The following is a 20,420-nucleotide window of genomic DNA, read 5'->3' as shown; positions in this document are numbered from 1 at the left end:
AAAATGTTAGAGTTATCACATGTGATGCATTTGTGTACGAGTAGGTCAGTTGCATCACAAAACATCCTACAATGTAAAAATATTGCAATAAGGCCTAAAATAAAAGGAGATATCACTATTTTTCTCACTCAACCGCAACGGCAGACCGTTCAGTCTGGAGACAATTCTATAACAAAGTTCCTATTGTCCACATTTTGTATATTCAACAATACTTAACATTGGTTTACACTTTTAATGCTGGTTTTTTCCATCCCATTGTAGAATTATTTTGAAGCACTAAAGCTGGGTTTTTGTTTCATCTGCAAATGGTAAATAATGCATTTGAGAGTGTCCAAGCTACAGGTGTACACAGTAATGAATACATGCAATGTAGCAAGAAAATTTGAATGTGACCTCTTACCCCTTCTCTCGAAGGAAAGTAGTAAACATTCCAAAATATGCCAGTCAAGTCTGTAATTTCCATCTTGAAGGAAGTGACTACCTCACACAACTCTGCAGCAAATTTTCTGTACAATGTGCACATCTCAGTGCAGAGATAAGGATTTTATACTTCATTTCTGTACACAATGAACTTGCACTTTGTCCCCCTGCACGGCTCATCATTATTAACTGATCCAAAGAACTAGCCCTGGGGGTGAAATGTCTACAATATCCAGGCACGCCACTTTTCAAAAAGGTGAACTATTGGGATCATATATCTGATAAGATAGAGAAACATTTACTGCAACAGTGGAAAGGCTCTGGATCATACACAAATCAGACTATTAAAGGATCAGTGTCTGAACATTCAGTGGCTGAAAGGTACACTGCAGTGTGACCCATCCTAAATGTAAGGTCCATTTAAGTCTATACAACCTAGCTAAAAATCATACAGGTGACTCCCAACAAAGTCCTTGGGACCAGCAGTTACATGTAATTAGCATTAATCTACACTAGGATGATCATGTTTTCTGTAATATCATAAAAACATTACTCATTCATTTAACAATTTCTTACATTAGATATAATTCCAAGACAGCTCATAAAATGTCAGGGGAATTCACACACATGCTTGGACCTCTGAGCAGAGCAGTATTCACTAGAAAATAATTCAAAAGTGGGTGCCACAGATAGATACCGGTAGTACAACCCTCAAATCTTAAATGCTTGTAATATTGTCACCCCTGGCTATCTAAATTCTCTAGATTTAAACAGAGATACCAGTGCTTACAGATGAAACAAAGGCTCAGACAGTTAGTTGTGGATGATTTGACTCTTACCTGGGAATTTGCACGTGGAATGAAGGAGTAATACAGACATGGCACTTTGGCATCTGGATCCATTCTAATTATCCTTTCCATATCTTTTGATCAGGTCTTCCAAATTGCAATTTCACAACTTTATTAAAAGCGTACTGCAAGGTACAGCTGCTGTGCTGATTCAGCCTGTCACACAAGACGACTCTGATAACATGTATGTTATCAGAGTTTGATGATAGTACAACGTTTAGAGTGCCTGCTAACTACCCCTGCTAACTTGCCCTTGTCACACAACATTTCCTGTGAACTTTATAAATAGATCTATCTAGTATATATGGCAAGAGAGCTAAAAAAAGAAAAAACACCAGTTGTTTTGTTTTTGTGGTTTGTTCTTTTTACGCCCTCTTGGCTCTTGGTATGCTGGTGTTGAAACTTGTTTACTATCTATTCTTACGTACGAATTTTGCCATCGATCTGTATTTGCAAATCCTATAAATTCATGGAAATGAAACAGCTAGCACAGGACTATGATATCTGTGAAACAAGATAGAATGTTTGATCAATGGGAAGGTATTTATAGGTCTTATGTGGATTCTACGCACAATTTTCATCTGTTCAAAGAGCATTCTAATGATATGGTGTACAAAAATGAATGTTCCATGCTGATCATTATTATATTGTGTAAATTAACAGGTTCACTGCATGACCAATAATCAAGCATTTGCCATATGCTCACAAGTACTGTAGCTCAGATGAGCTACAAACCCAGACAAATGAAGGCCGCCTTTAATACTAGAGCGTGATGCCTCTGACATCCTCTGCATAAAACATAAAAAGCATAAAACATGGTTCTTCCCCCTTTCCTTTAAAACATCTTGAATTTGTTAGGCAGATGACAAATTAATAATGGATTTCTATGAAGGACTACAGGGGAAAAAATCCCGCCCCTATACTTCTGCACTCTTTGGACAGTATCTGGTGTACACACAGTGCCCAACGATGTTGAAACATAATGCCTCTGGCACCACTTTGTGGCGGAGGCATAAAAAACAAAACACAAAAAAACAAAAAACGCTTTCCTCAAATAGGGTTTGCTAACTGCACCAGAAGGAATGTGAACATCTTCATCCCTCACATCTAGATTCCTGTATTATCATGATTATTTTAAAAAATAATCATATTTGGAAAGATGATCAGGTCTGAAAAGTTAAGTACCAGAAGCTTCACTCCATGAACACCATATACAGGTATTTTTCCAAAATTGTAAATGTACTTCTTTTTGTTTCTGACTTGACAAGACATACAGCGCCTACCACTAATACAAATAACTAATACAAATAGGTAGAGTGAAATTTGCGTTGTGATTGGTTGGATAGCATCACGTGATTGTGGGAAAATTTTGGTCTAGTGGCACAACTTTGCCACTATACTGAACGTTTACAGCGCATGCCTACGCTTTGTATGTACGCAGAGATTCGCGCAGGGAGGGACGTTGTAGGACAAGGTCAAGCATTTCAACGTATGCGCGCGTAGAGCACTGGACGCAGAATGTAGGAGATTATACACGAGTCTGCTCTGTGATGTGCAATACGCATATGCGGCTGTACTAGCATCACATGCTGTGTACGTAAACTAGCTACAGTAGGTTGCGGTTAACTCTAGCTGCATGCAAGAAATCAGTGCCGCCGGTACGGCGAGTCTTATGTTAGATCTAAATTAGGGCCTAGACCTACAGAAAATACATGTAGATCGATGGACCTATTTACTATTACAATTAGTGCATGTTCTATTGATGCACCAGTACTGGACTATAGAACTCCAAATACTAAATTATCCCTCGTGCAAGTCTATTCATCTCGGCCTGCGGCCTCGGTGAAACAAAACAGCGCTCGGGATAATTTAGTATTTCTCGTTCTCTAATCCAGTATAGTGCATGATAGAGCATGCACTATTTGTATAATGTACGTATCAAGTTTTTGGAGTTTCCTGTATCCAGCAAAATAAATCATCTTCTCCTTGTACTTTTTACATTATACTTGTTATATTTCTCGGATGGATGGTGCAGTAAATGATTGTGCATTGCATTACCATTGCCATTACAGTAGATAACTACCACAATCATTTGGTGCATTCAAGAAGTCTAGTCTTTTTATGTCATCACAAAAAGATGCAACCTCTCATTGAAGTCAAACTGCTGTGACCCACATACAGGCACATATATTTTTCTAATCTTCTTCTTCACTTTTCATTTTAAAGTTGAGCAAGTTCATTCAAAGTTGTCATTCTTGTTTTCAGTCTTCACTGCAGTGCTTTGTAGTACACCAAAACCCTTCATACCCTTCAACTAAAAGTACCTACATGTAACACTCAAAAGAGATGAAATTCTGCACATCTTATCCAGAACTTAAACTGCGCCCTCTACTGTTTGTACATGACTTTGAACTACAGTGTACAAACGCTGGTGTGTCAAACAAGTGTCAAAATGCATACAATGTGTATCTGCCTTGCTGACTCTGGTTCAAAGTTGAATGAGACACATTTGCTACTGAAGTAAATATGGCATTATGGACAATATACACATGTACAACTGTATCACACATATCAAGCAACATGATACAATAATTATCGATAAAGCAGAAAGTGTAGTGTTATTATTATCCTATTTGTTTGTATTTCCTTTTCCAGGTGCAGAGCCAATTTAGCGAACTTCAATTGCTAATTTTGCAGATGGGAATATTTCTGTACATGTTTTAGTATCTTTCCAAATATTTTGAATGTTCAATCTTTGAACAAGTTTAAAAGAGCTTTACAAAGGAAAATTTCTGCAATGGCTAATTCCACTTCTGAATTAAAATTTCATGAAAAAGAATAAAATTTCATGACAAAGATAAAAATTTAAAACCATGTATGCCTCGCTCACCATGCCAGCCATCTTGACTGTGATTTCACCATCCTGCTTAGCAACTTTCTCCCTGCCTTTCCTTTTGGCTGCTTGCAGTGCAGCCCGTTGCTCACTGCGAGAGGATTTCTTAGCTTTCCTACCACCACTGCTACTACCGCCACTCCTCTGGAATATAAAAACAAAAAAACCAAAACAGTGCACAAAAACAGCAAACCACTGTTACTTGTTTCCATAGGATGAAGAAAAATTACAAATTCAGACAAAATAATGAGTTTTGGTTCTGAAACAGTTTCTATACATTTTGCTCTTGATGATGACTCCTACACGTACACTTAAGCACTACGAAACATCAAGCTTCACTGTTCAACTTTTAAGTTTCACTCCATGGGTCATAGACAATTTCACAGTGCTCATACAAGACAAAATAAACAAAATCAAAACAAAACACAGGAAAAATCACACAAGCTGAATAAAATTACAGCCAAAACATAGTTCTCAGAAGGGCTCAAAATTCACCTTCAATCACTTGGACTTTCCTTCCAATACATCAAAGGGGTCTATCATTTATCACCAAGAAATCTACCTCGCTGACGCGATTTGCCAGGATGTGGAGTTGTTTTGGAGTGTTTCGAGATCAAAAGTGTAGAATAATTTCAACATAGTACAAAACTTTTTATTCCAGAAGAGCCCTCCCTTAATTGTATTACCAGGTAACCCCATGTTAAGCATTATGAGCATTATGGGAAGGTACAGTGTAGAGAGTTATGTGATAATCAATCGTGCCCTTGTATGGCATTTTCCAAAAAAAAAAAAAAATGCACACAATTTTAAACTCGAGTGCAGAAAATTGATTGATGTCTCTGCAGCCTGGTTTGTCGATTAATTGTTAAAATAAACAAACAAATTACCTGACAACCAAGATGGGGTAAGCTCTGAGATTGTTGACTTTCAGTGAACATTTTATTTCGGAAGTCTCGAAAGAGACTACGATGCATAAAGAGTAATAATAGGAGAGCCCGCACGCGCGTCCAGCAATACGTTCGCGTTCGTTCCAGCCGACAGGAGGTTCTCCTGCATAGCTCCGCGGTTTGAAATTTTTCCATAAATTAATCGCCGGAATTTTCCTTCTCGCGAGAAAATTTTGCTTCGCCGGTCATCCGGAACCTACTGAGAAGTGTTTTGACGCATCTTTCGAGCCTAAACGTTACGTTGGTTCGATAAATATGAGCTCGAAAGAGCAGCACGATCCATCCTTCGCTTTACGTGCTACACGTGGACAGGAGGTCTGTGCCACGAAGTCAGAGTTACCACCACCAGCGCCTCCCTCCGGCGATGCCGGTACGGCGCACGTACAGAAGAATGTGAGCATCGGAAAGGCTCAAGATTCAGGGAAGAAGACGATGAAGAAAATTCCCAAAAAAGCTCCTCATACGGTATCGAAAGCCCCTTCCGAGGATCGGGCGTCTACCTCCGGGGACGTTAGTTCTCGTCTAGACAAACTTGAAAATCTCCTCGCCGAAGTGGTGAAACACCTTCCCCAATCGCATGATAAAACCACTAGCCGTGCCGCTGTGGTACATACAGGCGCGTCTACATCGAAATCTACAGCGGAGGAATTTTCCCGCTTGCCTACTAACGTCCGCCATTTTGTTGGGGACGATTTTGATACGTCTACGTCTGAAGACGCAGAGCGTGATGGACCGTTCGATTTTGACGAAGGGGTGGAAGAGGTTCCCCCTGCTGCACAGCTACCACAGTTGGCAGCCAAGTATGCTATCCCCCTCGGGATTGGGGAGGCAGTTGACGAGGAAATTGCAAAATCGGTGAACTACTTTATTGGCAACAAACTAGAAGATAAAGCCATCGAGGAAACGGTTGAAAAATACCCCCCACCGAGCAACTGCCCCCACCTCGATACACCTAAAGTGAACGCTCCCATTTGGGAACACTTGCAGTCCGTCACGCGTAATCGTGATTTGAAACTACAGCGAGTGCAGAAATGTCTGACTCGCGGTATTGGGGCTCTTCTTCGCTCTCTCGACGCGCGAGATATCTCCGAGTCTCAGCAAGACGCACTTGCTCTATTGAGTAATGCGCACTTTGAACTGAATTGCGTGCGGAAGGAGCTGATTAAGCCGCCGGACATCAACTCGGAGACGGCCCTTCAACAGCGGAGCTCGCCGGCAGGCTCGCGATGCGGGCTGGACGGGCTCGCGTAGCGCTGCAGCCTCACGCTTCGTGCATGGAACGGCAAATCGTCCTTTTTTAGACCAGCGCTACCAGGGGAAGTCGCGACCTCCCCCACAGCAACGGCCACAGAGCAGAGCTCATCCACTGGCCAGAAGCAAGACTCCCCACAACAAGTAACCCAACAGCCCGCCTCTGAAGAGGTAGGAGATATAGATTCAACATATTGCTCATTTGACATGTCAGTAACTGACCATGATGCATTTCTACCTTATCTAGAAGAACGGTATTCTAGATCTACTCCTCAATTTACTAGATCTATAGAATCTAGACCTACCACTTCATGTGTAAATGACCATCCAGTTGGAGGTCGACTGAGACTTCATGCATGTAATTGGGAGAAGTTAACTTCAGATCCCACAATACTACAAGCTGTGAATGGCTATAAACTTGAACTCAAGCCTGAATGTTTTCCACCTGAAAGGGTTAATCCTTTGGTTCAGTTCAAAGTAAAGAATGAAGATTTGGCCAATATCCAAGCTGAAATTGATTCACTGGCAGCCAAGAATGTTATTGAACCTTGTTCACATGAAGTGGGGGAGTTCATCTCGAACATTTTTACCCGCCCTAAGAAGAATGGCAGCCTTCGGGTCATTCTTGACCTCTCAGAGTTGAACAAAAGCCTAGTCTATCAGCATTTCAAAATGGATTCCATCCATACAGCAACGCAATTTATTACACCAGATTGCTTGCTAGCCTCAGTCGACCTTCAGGATGCTTACTATTCAGTACCAGTTGATCCGCAGGATAGGAAATACCTGCGATTTGTGTGGCAGGGCAAACTTTGGCAATATTGCGCACTGCCAAACGGGCTTAGTACAGCACCGCGTTTGTTCACAAAGCTTCTCAAACCGGTTTTTGCTCATCTGAGAAGAGCACGTCACATAGTAGTGGGATACCTTGATGATACTATCATTATTGGGAAGAGTGAGGCTAGCACTCAAAGAGCAGTCGATGCTACGACTGATCTCCTCGAAGACTTGGGGTTTCTTGTCCATCAGACTAAATCAGTGTTAAAACCCACTAAAGAAATCACCTTTTTGGGATTTGTCCTTAACTCTGTGAACATGACAGTTACTCTTCCTGAATCTAAGAAGGAAGATATCACTGCTGAGTGCACAAGTCTGTTGCATGCCACAGAATCCTCTATCCGAGAAGTGGCTAGAGTAATAGGGAAACTGATTGCTACCTTTCCTGCAGCCCAATATGGGCCCCTCTACTACAAAATCTTGGAAAAAGAGAAGATTTTGGCATTGAAGGCCAATAAAGGTCATTTTGATAGGAAAATGAGCTTGTCTAGTAGAGCCAAACAGGAACTTAAGTGGTGGATTGATCACATACAGTACACCTCTAATCCTATCGACAGACCCAGGCATACAATAGAATTGCGCACTGATGCGAGTGGGTCTGGTTGGGGAGCAACAGACATGTGCACAAACATAGGGGGACGATGGAATGAAGTGGAAAGAGAAAAGGCTGTTAACAATGAGATAAATTATCTAGAAACCCTTGCAGCAGGATTGGCATTGAAGTCCTTTTGCTCTAACCTGAGAAATGTTCATGTTCTCATTAGAATGGATAATACAACTGCAGTCTCATATATCAACAATATGGGGGGGCTTCAGATCCCAGGAATGCAACAATTTGGCACATGATATTTGGGAATGGTGTATTGAAAGACAGATTTGGATCACAGCCGCCTACTTGCCAGGACGGCTCAATACCACAGCAGACTTCATGTCAAGGAAGTTTAATGATCGAACAGAGTGGATGCTTAACAAAACCCAATTTACTGAAGTGGTAGAACATTTCGGCCTCCCTGAAATCGATCTTTTCGCTTCCAGACTTAATGCACAGCTACCCAGGTATATCACTTGGCAGCCTGATCCTTCGGCAGAGAATGTAGATGCATTTACAGTGGATTGGGGTCCATTATGGTTCTATGCTTTCCCTCCCTTCTGCCTTATCCCTAAATGTCTGCAAAAGATAAGGGCAGATAAAGCCACAGGGTGGTTAATAGTACCAAACTGGCCTACACAATCATGGTTCCCAGCACTTCAGGACATGCTGACTGAAAAACCACTTGTCCTATGTAGACATGCACAACTTCTTGTTCAACCTGTGTCTTTTATGCCCCACCCCTTACACAAACATTTGGATTTGCTCTGTTGCAGGCTTTCAGCCAACCCTTCAGGTCGCAGGGATTGAGTGCAGGGACCGTCAAGGTCATCGTAGCTTCTTGGAGGAAATCTACACGACAGCAATATCATAGCTTCATCAGCAAATGGAAAGTTTTCTGCACTGCCAACAACATTAACTATCTCCAGACCTCATCGGAATGGGCACTAGAATTTCTTTCAGACTTGTTCCATAAGGGAGCCAGCTACGGTACTATAAACTCTGCTAGAAGTGCACTGGCTTCTTTTCTGACACTCACAGACAGTTCGTTTTCCATAAGCACTCATCCTCTAATAACTAGATTTGTGAAGGGAGTCTTTCACTTACGACCCCCCAGACCACGCTACACGGAGGTGTGGGACGTTAGAACTGTCCTCAACTATCTGAGGAGGAAATCACCTGCAGGTGAATTGGGTTTGAAAGAGCTAACGTTGAAAGTGACAATGTTATTAGCGCTTCTCTCAGCACAGCGGGTGCAGACATTGAATGCTTTGAGAATAGACAAGATGACATTCAAAGACAACTCTGTCAATTTCGTCATTGATGACTTGTTAAAGCACCACAGACCTGGTAATACAGGCCAAGTCGTTAGCCTAAGAGCGTACCCTCCAGACAGACGAGTTTGCATTGTACGATACCTTCGAGAGTATCTGAGAAGGACTCAGATCATTAGGAAGGACCAAAAGTATCTGTTAATAAGTTTTTATAAACCGTATCACAGGGTTTCTACCCAAACTTTGTCACGATGGATTAAGACAGTTATGACAGAAGCTGGGATTGACACCAGCTTGTTCTCGGCACACTCCACGAGAGCAGCCTCAGCGTCTGCTGCCCAGAGGAAAGATCTGCCTGTACATGAGATTTTGGCACAGGCAGGCTGGAGTAACGAGAAGACATTTCAAACATATTACGCGAAACCCCTCAGGAATGAGAATAGGGGTTTCAGCCATGCAGTATTATCATAAAAGGTAAAGCCATACATTGTACCCCTTGTGGTAATTATGGTCATTGGCACAGTTCTGTGTGGCCAAAAAATGTGACTACCAGCTTCAAAGTCTCCTATTATTACTCTTTATGCATCGTAGTCTCTTTCGAGACTTCCGAAATAAAATAGAAAATTTAAATGAGAACTTACCTGTTTGAAATTTAAATTGTATTTTATGAGGAAGGCGAAGGAAGAGACTACAGTCCCTCCTCTCCCACCCTTCTTCTTAATCTCAGGTAGTTCTCAATAGCAGTAGGATGACTGCTGGTATTGGTATTCACATTTTTCAGAGCTACTAATATTGCTGGACGCGCGTGCGGGCTCTCCTATTATTACTCTTTATGCATCGTAGTCTCTTCCTTCGCCTTCCTCATAAAATACAATTTAAATTTCAAACAGGTAAGTTCTCATTTAAATTTTCTATTTTGGCTCATATCTCACATTTTCATCGTTAACCAACTGAAATCATTTTATTACAGTGTTATTTTACACATCTCTTATGCACATTGCATGTTTTAGAGCAAGAATAGACGGTTCTGCAAGCATTCGAAAAGTATGTTTCCGCTTTAAAGTGGGAGCAGCATGTAGATTTTAACTAACTACATAACAATAGAAGTTATAAGTGTGACATCCAAATACAAGCAAAATCTTTATGGTGAAGACCTATAGAAATTTTTGTACAGTCTCAGGTTTATCCACATTTTACTACCTGAGCAAAGTTGACTGTTTCCTCATAAGTTCTTATTTTGTGATGGGTACACTGCAAACTGATAAGTTTTTACCAGAAATATGGATACTGATTTGGGTAGAAGATATTTTCCTACACAAGTTAATGACATGCCCATCAAAACTGTATTTCAAGACAGGAACATGTCTTGAGCATACAGTACCTTAAAAACTTTCTAGAGGCCAGTCACTTTTTTACCTGTGAATTTTTGGGTTTCACTGACCCCTTGGGAGTCACAGAAGGGGACTTTCCCTCTTGCTTCTTTTGTGTTGCTGATCCACTCTCTATTGGAGGCACCCAGTCACCACTCTTCTTGGCTCTCTCAGCCATCTCTCATGTTCAGATCTGTTAGATAAAAAGAAGAGAACTTCTTCATCAGTCAGACTACTTTGTAGATTTTTTTCCTTTTTTTTTTGGGGGGGGGGTGGAGTAGGGATCCTCTAGATCAATGATTACAGACATTTTAATTCAAACTGTCTAAACAATCCATTGTAGCACACAGCATACTGAGATTCCTATCATATGTTAGATGGCCCACAGCATGGATCTATGCTCTAGCTACTCCAAATTTAAGCTTGTCAGCATGTTTATCCAGGGGAGTCTGGTTCCGCATTTCTGTTCATATACCTCTTCATGAGTATACTCTAAGCATTTGGGGCATGGAGCCAGTCTTGTCATAGCCTTTTGTTAAGGCCCTCTCTCGCTCCAAGGGCAAGCAAAGCAAGCCCAGGCTGGGCTCTCTTCACCATAAAGCGAGAGGGCCTTGACAAAAGGCTAGTCTTGTCAGAGACGTCAGAGACGTCTTGTCAGAGACGTCAGAGGCGTAAATATTCATAAATGAATGATACACGCCAAAAAATCAAAATAACAACAACAACAACAACAGAGTCTAATACCCTTACCAAGAAACAGGCTGAAGCTCTCAGACCAGAGATGGAGCACTGAAAGGCTACCTGTAGCCTAGAGAACTTGGCTTTAAGAATACATTTAATATTCAGTGGTTATTCTTGAAACAGACATAATAAATTGACATGGAAGCTTTTGCCATAGATTAATTCATTTTTAATTAGCTGATGATTGCTTGAATTTCATCAAATCAAAGGTACTAAAAAATGTAAGCTCTTATTAGTCTACAATTCCCATTCACACCCACAGTAAAAAGAGCAGATGAGTAGGGAAAAAGGAATTTAAATGGAAACAACATAGCAGTAGGACCATCTACATCCTCAAAACAAAAAGACTTCCTTGCTTTCGTATGTACAAATTATGTATGTCCCCCCCCCCCCCCCCCACTTATTTTACCAGGTAGGTCTACCACTCTACACTACCCTACCTAGCTATACATAGCCCAGGCGCTGTATTTAAAATAGCGCCATGCTTTGCACAGCATCTGGTCGGGCTAACCCTACCTCAAGTTCTAAGCTTACATATTATATGGATGCATGCTGCCCCCCCCCCCCCCCCCCCCTTGTGGAATATGCCTGCACGCGACATCTGCATGTTTAAAATCTAACAAGGGTAGGGTATATTGGGTATTGGTAGCAGTGATTTTAAAAATGTTTGAGTTATTACATGTGATGCATATGTGTAGGTCAGTTGTATACACAACATCCTAATCATTTCCTATTCCTACCATATAAAAATTTTGCAATACAGCCTAAAATATAAGGAGATATCACCATTATTCTCACTAAACCATAACTGAAGACAGGTCAGTCTAGAGTAGAGACAATTTTATCATGTAATTAACATTCACATTTTGTATATTTAACAATACTTAACATTAATTACACCAATTAACTCTTTTAACTTACACTGGTTGTTACTATCCCTAACTCACATTTTATAACTATTTTGAAGCACTAAATCTGGGTTTTTGTATTATCTGCAAATGGTAAATAATGCTTTAAAAGTGCATGACTGTCCACAAATGGTAAGTCTTTCCCTCTAAACAAGCATTAAGCAAGCATGCAGGTAGCTTGACCGAAAGAGTGGTCTGTATCTGGTCGTCGGGGATAATGATCCGCGGAGACTGCGTCTGGCTTCACGGATCTACAGAGTGATAACGTCAATAAAAATAAAAGACTCCTCCCGACAGATGGATCTTTCTGTCTAGCACGTAGCCTACAGTTCATCTTCGTGAAAAGCCAAAGGAGAACAGTTGTAGCAGTCTAGTCTACAGTGTATACATGTGCCACAGAAATCTCACAGCATATACATTAGACTAAGACTGATCAAGTTCTCTGTACAATACAAAGTCAATGATGGTCATGGTGATGGTTATGGACTCAACAACATGATCGAATCATGGGGAATACTGTGTATTGAACCATCCATCCATGATCTACATGTAACATATAACGAGGAAAACGACTCGGTCCCGACCATCTCGTTATATCGAGTTTCCACTGTAGTAATACAATTACAAACAATGTTTGAAACAATATTACTGAAATATCACTGATGAACATACAAAAGCCAAGGCAAAAGGATCATCAATGTGATCAAGGAAGCTGGAGGCGGTGGGACAGTCACTGCTGTCATCACTCATGTCACCTCCTCCGAGCTCCGGACCCATATTCACACCCATGCCTTAAGTTATATCATTAAATGAGGTTCAGAAGTCGTGTTCTACAGAGCTGAGACAGACATGCAGATGTACACTCTACGACTATAAATACCGGTACTAGACAGTGAAGGGGTAAAAGCCAGACGTAGTCAAGAGATGCAGATAAGACAAATGAACAGCCAGCCCAAGCGCGAATATACTAGGACTGTAGACAGAAAGATCCGTCTGTCCGGAGGACTCTTTTTATATTTTGCCATTAACGCTGTCCTCCGTATACGGAGGGGATCCGTGAAGCCAGACGCAGTCTCCGCGGAACATTCCCCGACGGACAGATACAGACCGATCTTTCGGTCAACTAGGACTGTAACTGAATGAATCAATGATGTGTATAGCCAGGTCAGTTCGGGAAACCCACTCACAAGGGGGGCCCCTCCTTATAAGTAACCCGTCCCCCTTATAAGTAACCCCGTCCCCCTTATAAGTAACCCCCGGGGCACCCCTTATAAGAAGTCTCCACGCTTTTTTGCAATGCAACGCGAAAATGAAAGGACTGCGGCAATTCGCTTGATTATGTCCATAAAGCTTCACAAGTTTCCTAGTTACTCACGAAATTTGAGCAAAATCGGTTTGAGGCATCATATCTAAAATCATGGATTTAAATGCGATGTCAAACGACCCATGCGAATGCTGAAATGCGAGCGATTACTGGCGTGAGTGTCGCCAGGCGCGGCGGCGCGGCAATGCTTGAGTGCAGACGTGGCGATGCTCAGCCGAACTGAGGTGCCCGCACCTCGTCAGGGGCCCGAATACCGTCACCCCGCTTAAAATCGTTTTGAGCGCACTAAACAAAGATGTATGCCCGGGACTGTGTTCTGTACGCTTGAAACTTGGCAGGACTACCAAAACCAAGCAAATTGTGGTGAAAACCGAACAGTTTTTCGCGAAAATCTGAAATTTTAATAGGGCTATAGGAATACGTGTTATATGTCACCCGCACGTATCTTTTACGTGTATGTCTATAATGGGCACATCACGGTCACCCGCACACGTCTTTTACGTGCTAAGTCTATGGGAGAGCGGGTGACGAGTTGTAGGCCCCTTCCTTATCGCGCAACTTTTTCGCATCGTTCGCCTTTGACGACGATAGCTGCAAATTTTCAATATCGATCAGTGAACTTGTAGTTGTGATTCCATTGGGATTTTCAGCATTTTTCCTGTATGTGAGTTAGATTTCAAAGAATTTCAGTGGCGAAATGTGATTCAATTATGGGCAAACATTAACTATGACGAGGTGCGGGTCACCCAAGTATACTACTACTAGAGCGCACCGAGGTTTAACTGCCACCAACCCCAACGCTTGGCTCCCCCGGCCCCGGGGTTTATCCATGACTACGAGCTCCATTATGGTACATCCATGTACAGTATACAGTACCGTGAAACGTTGAGACTGTACAACCAGTTACCACGGCATAAGAACTTCTGAATGATTGATTAATAAAATAATCAAGAACTCACCAACAACGAATGGGGTAAATTTGACTGCTTCCTTTGAGGGAAAGGAGCAAGAATCGGATCACTCGACCAACCTATGCTGTGACAAGTGTAAGTGACAAATGACGTTTCATTCGGTGTCGTGATACGGAAACAAATTTCGCGCCGCACAGTTCCACTGTACACAGCCAAATCGCCCTCGGCCTTGTGTGTGCATGCTACATTGTAGATGCTGAATGTAGCGATCACCACGGGATCACAAGACCTTACTGCACACGGTACGGACGGACGTACAAAATGTACGTGGACTACAGAGTTTGTGATCGATCACGTTCTTTGAGTGCGTGGTGCATGTGGATGCACGCACCATCACCAACATTAGTGGGGTGGCTTAGTGAAATTATCGTGACACGGCGGACAAAAGCATGATTTTTTCACCAAAGGTACTTCATGATGTACCTTCTCAAAAAATAGGGTGCTCCAAGAAAATTGATGCTGGGAAGGAGGTTAGAGGTCAAAGGTCAATGACCTTTATTTGTGAAATAGGTTTTTTGGCTATTTCTCAGGTCAGGAATATCCAATCTGGATAAAACTTGGCAGGAAGAATATTGAGAACAAGTAAAATATTTTGATTGAATTTGGGGTGAAATTTCCAAAGGTCAAAGGTCAAAGGTCAATGAACTTTTTCTAAAAATCATGTTTTTGTTTATTTCTCCAGGTAGGAAGATTCAATTTTCACAAAATTTGATATGAACGTTGTATAGAAGGTACCAAGAGTATAAACCAGGGGTCAAATATAATTGTTGATTTGTGCGTTGCCATGGCAACCCAAAACTAGGGTTTTTAATTGAAGTTAGTTACAGGAGGCTATTTTCCAGTTTGGAAGAGATTCCATTTGAATAGGTACAACTGATCAACGGGATGTATAGAGGTTTGAAATACTTTTCATTAGTGTTAAGTGGTATGTTGCCATGGCAACTACATATATAGATTTTGGTTAAACTTAAAGGAGACTTCAGAACTTATGAATTTGAAGAGATTTCCATCAGGGTTGGTATTATTGATCAACAAAAAAGTCGCCAGACAAAGATTTGTCACCTTTATAGCATGTGGGTTGAGTGAATGCAGCAACAATAGTAGAACACATCAGTGAGAGTTTGAGGAAAATTGGACAATCCGTTCTAAAGTTATGAATTTTTGAAGTTTCTGCTCATGCAGTCGAGGCTGGATGAGAAGACTACTATACCTTGTAATATCACATGTGTACAACGATATAAAGAATGAATAAAGAAAATTCAACATAAATTATTTTCGCTTACAAAAGGATACTCGACTTCTCTTTCAGAAGGCAGGGGGAATAATATTACCCTTGACATACGTCACTAGCAAGTCAAAGAAACTATGTGAACTTTATTCAAAAAGTATGGTTTTGTGAAATTCTCATTTCATTTTCCTTAGAATGTGCGCATGTGACATCATACACTGTGGTAGTCTTTTCATCCAGCCGCGACTGTGCAGATACCTTAAAAAATCATAACTTTTGAACGGATTGTACGATTTTTTCCAAGCTTTCTGTGATGTGTCCTACTAATATTGTTGTATTCACTGAATCCACGTGCGCATGAAGGTGGACTTGTCCTTTAAGGACAGATTCTGAAAGAGCAGACTGTAAGCTTTAAAATGATGTATCACACAATTCAAAGGGATTCCCCTAACCTATCTAAATAATAATACCGGTACTGGAAAGAAAGCACACACTCTGGATAAGTATGAACTGAGAAAAGAGGCTGCATTGTCTATTTTAGCGTTTAATCTTTACCAAGCTGTCTCATGTCATTATGTTCATCTTTTCTTCCCCCCTCCAATTTTCATTTGAGTTTGTCATTATTAATTTTTGATGATAAGAACGATGCCACAAGGCATTGTTTCTTAAAAATGCTTCAACTGCTCCTTCAGGTCCAAAATCTACATCAATATATATTATTTTCCTGATCTCCTCAACATTTTCCAAAAATAAAGCATACACCTTTTATGCATTGAGTCCTCCTTTTTGTGGATAATTAAAGGCAAAAACCCAAAATTAGTGCTTGAAAATTATTCTTAAGTGTGAGTTACGGATAGAAAGAACCTCTGTAAAAAAAAATGAATCTGTATAATCAATGTTAAGTATTGTTAATAACACAAAATGTGAACAATATTTCTATGATAACATGTTTCCAGACTAAACCGTCCGCATTTATGCTTTAATGAGAAAAATACTGATATCTCTTTATATGTTTGCTTTGATTGCAAAAACTGTATATGGTAGGATGTCTTGTGATACAACAGGGGGGCATTTCATGAAGCAGTTTGGTCAGATATTTTTCTGACAAACTGTTACAAACTACAGAAATCCTTGCATCTGATTGGCAGAGAGCAAATTTGTCCGACAACTTGTCGGACAAAATGCTTCATGAAATGCCCCCAGACCTACACATATTATGCATAAAATGTGATATCCTGAACATTTTTTTCAAGTCACTCTCCCAAAAGTGTATATATAGGACCTTTAAGTTTTTCTTGTGTTTGTTCCTGGCAGATTACTAGTACACAAATGCTCCAATCCATGATGACCTAACGGAAATTAAGGAAATTAAAATGAATATACTGAAAACCAAAACTACAGATACTAATAACTTACTTCATTCTTCTCTCCCCACCCCACCCCTTCTTTTTGGTTTCTTGATATACTAGTAGATCTACCTGACTTTGATAATTGTCATTATGTAACATCATCTTCAATTGACAAGGCGATAAAACTTAACAATCATTTCATTATGCTGCTGGACTAATGGGGTTAGTTGAACTATATTGTTTTTAATGTGCTATACTTTTTCCTCCTATCAATCACATGTATTTTTGGGTGGAATGTATTTTGACATAAAGCATCATAGAATCAACCGCCTTTGGGGTCGGGAATTTTGTCATATCATATTGTGATTTAGATTCTGCTCTATGCCGATTTTGTTTTATTTCTATCAACTTTTTAAACTTCCCCATAGACTTTGTTCACCAGCCAACTACATCCCACCCTCTTTGGATAATGTGAACCAATCAAACATTGCTTTTACTTTTTAATAACATGTCTATACATAGCTATCAGACCAAAAATATTCAAACCGCTTTAAGTCTTTATGAGTGAAATTACAAATATCAATATATCTTTAAAAATATTCAAATTGTCTAAATTCAACTTTATCTATGAAAGCAGACTTTTAACTTTTTTAAACATTTGAATAACCCCCATAAGAAATAAGAAACATATAAAGAGGGGAGGTGCGGACTATAAAAATTGCTTACGGGAACCAGGTAATCCCTGCGCTAAACCTATGGAATTCACACAATCTTGGAGGAAACGGGTTAAATTTGTTAGGAAATATGTAGGGCAATACCCAAAACCTTAAGTTCTCAATGGAATATGCAGCTCTTCTACTGGTAAACTAGTAGTTCTGGGAGAAAAAATGAACTGTGACATAGTCCTACACCTGGCTCAGTCATTGCCCAAGATTTAAAGTATCTGAGCCAGAGTCACATGTCACTCTTTGCCATTTCTCTACAGGAGGTAGACAGTACTAAAAAAATCCTTTACAAGAAATTATATGAAATTATTCAATGAAAAGGTGCTTAAGAAAACTGGACTATTCCAACACACCTCCCTCAGGTCTGCAACACAGACTAACCACCTGTTACCATAGGAAAACCAGTAAAAATGGTGTATTACTGTAAACATGCACATAATATGTCGTATTATGGGTCTGAATTTTAAGACTAGCAACCATGTACATTGCATTGCATTGTACAGAAACCTGGCGAATGCCCTGTGTATAGTCTTTGAATTCAGACATTATTGTTATGTACAAATTAAGGGCATTTTCTCATTTTTTCTGTTAGCGGATTTCTTGGAGCACCCCCTAATTTTGATCCTCATATATATACCAATGTCTGAGGAAAAAATGACACTTTTGTCCGGCGTGTCACGATTATCAGTATATTTGTCACTAAGCCACCCCACTACATTGAGTGCCCGAGAATCCAAAGTGGTGGTGGTGGGTGATGTGAGGTGGAGGTGGGCGGCAAAGACCCTGCGTGGTGGTGGTGATGGTAGTGGTGGTGGTGGTGGTGGTGGTCGTCGTCGTCATCGTACTCCAGACAGTGCTGGTGCAGCCGCTTTGTCGTTGTTTTTCTCCCTGATATGATGGACCAAACATGTGTACGCGCATACAATATACGCATGCATGATGAGGTGTGTGTGTGTGTGTGTGTGTCGGGGGAGGGGGGTGCGCGGTGCTGCAGTCAGACCACCCCACCCCCCTCTCCATTTTGCATCCCTAATACTTTTACTCTGGTAATTTACGGCAGACCAATACACTGTACTATAATATTCTTTCATCATTTATATAAACGCATGCATGTATTTCAATACAGGGAGCGCTGGAGGCCTGTGATTTCATCACCTCCACTGTTGAAATGAGAACATTTAGTGTATAGGCCTACAGTTACCCAGTAAAGACAAAGGTGACCATGTACCTCCTACTGCTTATAGATCAGCACGAACAATCTGTAAAAAAACTCGGACTGACACGAGGATCTTCTGAATTGTAGATACCAGATCTGGGTAGATGCCAATGCTCAAACAATCAGGTATTGATATCTTTGTTGCTGAATGTTTTAATCTTTGTTTCATATTGTTTCATATTTTTGCCAAATAAATGAAAATGAAATCTCTAGGCCCTCAGGCTAGTGTACATAAACTATCTATAAAAATACACACTACACCATTAGACCAACAGTATACTGTATAGGGCATATAGGCTGAGATCATCTGCATGATCAATAAAAACCTGAAAAAGGCCTTTACTAGATCATGACGATTATACATGTATGAGGCCCTCATATTCCTTATAGTGGCGAATCAGAGGGGGCGCACCAGGCGCGCGCCCCTCCCACTTTTGGGTTAAAACACAAGAAACAAAAAGAAAAAATGGGGGGTGCGTGCGCCCCCTTTAATAATTTTGCAAAGGCACCTCCCATTTACAGAATTGTAGTGGATCCGCCCCTGCTTTAACATGATTAGACGAGGCAAACTAAAGAAAAAGAAGTGCAATACGGTATACATTGTATCTTTAGTCGGAAGCAATAAATGTGACAGGCAAATACGTGACAAGAGTCACTGTCAAACTCGTAATGTCATAATATTAATGTACTAGTAGTCACGCTTACAACGGAATACAACGCAACACAGCGAAAATATTGCACATAATACAATAGTATGCTTTCGGAGAGTCGATCGGAGGTCTATTCGATCTTCCTATCCAGGGGGATGATAAATTAATCATAATAATAATAATAAGTACAGCATTTGTAATGCGCCTTCGATCTAGTATCCTATTCTGAGGCGCAGAGGGACGTAATTATGAAAAGAATAGCATACATCGTTTTAGTCATAATTTGTACCTAAGAAGGTTGAAAAAGAAGAAAGACATAGGTCTGCCGTTCAATTTGCAATTCTTCAGTCATTGTTGTCATCAATAATATTGTGAACATCGGGCATATTTTATAAATTAGAAGAGGTATGACTTTTTTGACATGAAAGTATTAAATTTCGATATCAATGCCGCACGTACACTGGTCATACTTCAGTCAGCAATTGTAAAACCACTGTAATACAATTCGCACAAATTGTTTTGAGTTTTAAGTTTGATCTTTATATTGAAGCATATGTTTTTGCCAACAATCGCAAGGGGAAAACAAAGTTTTAGCTACTTTTATGACATATTTCTGTTTCCATGCGTGGCCTTGAATGGTATACATAGACATAGGCTAGAGGGCAGTAGTAGCGCATGGTTCGGATGCTGCCTTCCTCTTTCCGAAACATGTGCCCACCTTCACAGTTGATCGAGCAAATTTGATCGATAAAAGTTTGTTTAATCGATTACAATAGGCGTACAATTTAGGCTCCTTAACAAAAGTCAAGTTGTAAAGAAATACTCATTGCTATTCAAATACTATCAAACGACTGTACGATTTTGCTGGCGCAGGCGTCC

At 40.6% G+C, this 20,420-nt stretch overlaps 1 protein-coding gene across 1 annotated transcript in view; it reads right to left on the bottom strand.

Moving 5' to 3' along the window:
- LOC139708239 (histone deacetylase 6-like) overlaps positions 1 to 5,217 on the bottom strand; it is a 29,893-nt gene extending 24,676 nt beyond the window's left edge. Inside the window, exons 1-4 of the mRNA XM_071620209.1 lie at positions 5,179 to 5,217; positions 4,159 to 4,305; positions 2,004 to 2,056; positions 401 to 506 (exon numbers count right to left, since the gene is read on the bottom strand). Of these exons, the coding sequence (XP_071476310.1) occupies positions 401 to 506; positions 2,004 to 2,056; positions 4,159 to 4,305; positions 5,179 to 5,217 (345 nt within the window). The remainder of the gene's footprint in view (positions 1 to 400; positions 507 to 2,003; positions 2,057 to 4,158; positions 4,306 to 5,178) is intronic.
- Between the last annotated feature and the right edge of the window lie 15,203 nt (positions 5,218 to 20,420).

Source organism: Diadema antillarum, unplaced genomic scaffold, assembly GCF_040938485.1.
Source record: "Diadema antillarum isolate AM-2024a unplaced genomic scaffold, OU_Dant_1.0 seq00001321_RagTag, whole genome shotgun sequence".
Taxonomy (NCBI): domain Eukaryota; kingdom Metazoa; phylum Echinodermata; class Echinoidea; order Diadematoida; family Diadematidae; genus Diadema; species Diadema antillarum.
This window is presented reverse-complemented; position numbering and strand designations above follow the sequence as displayed.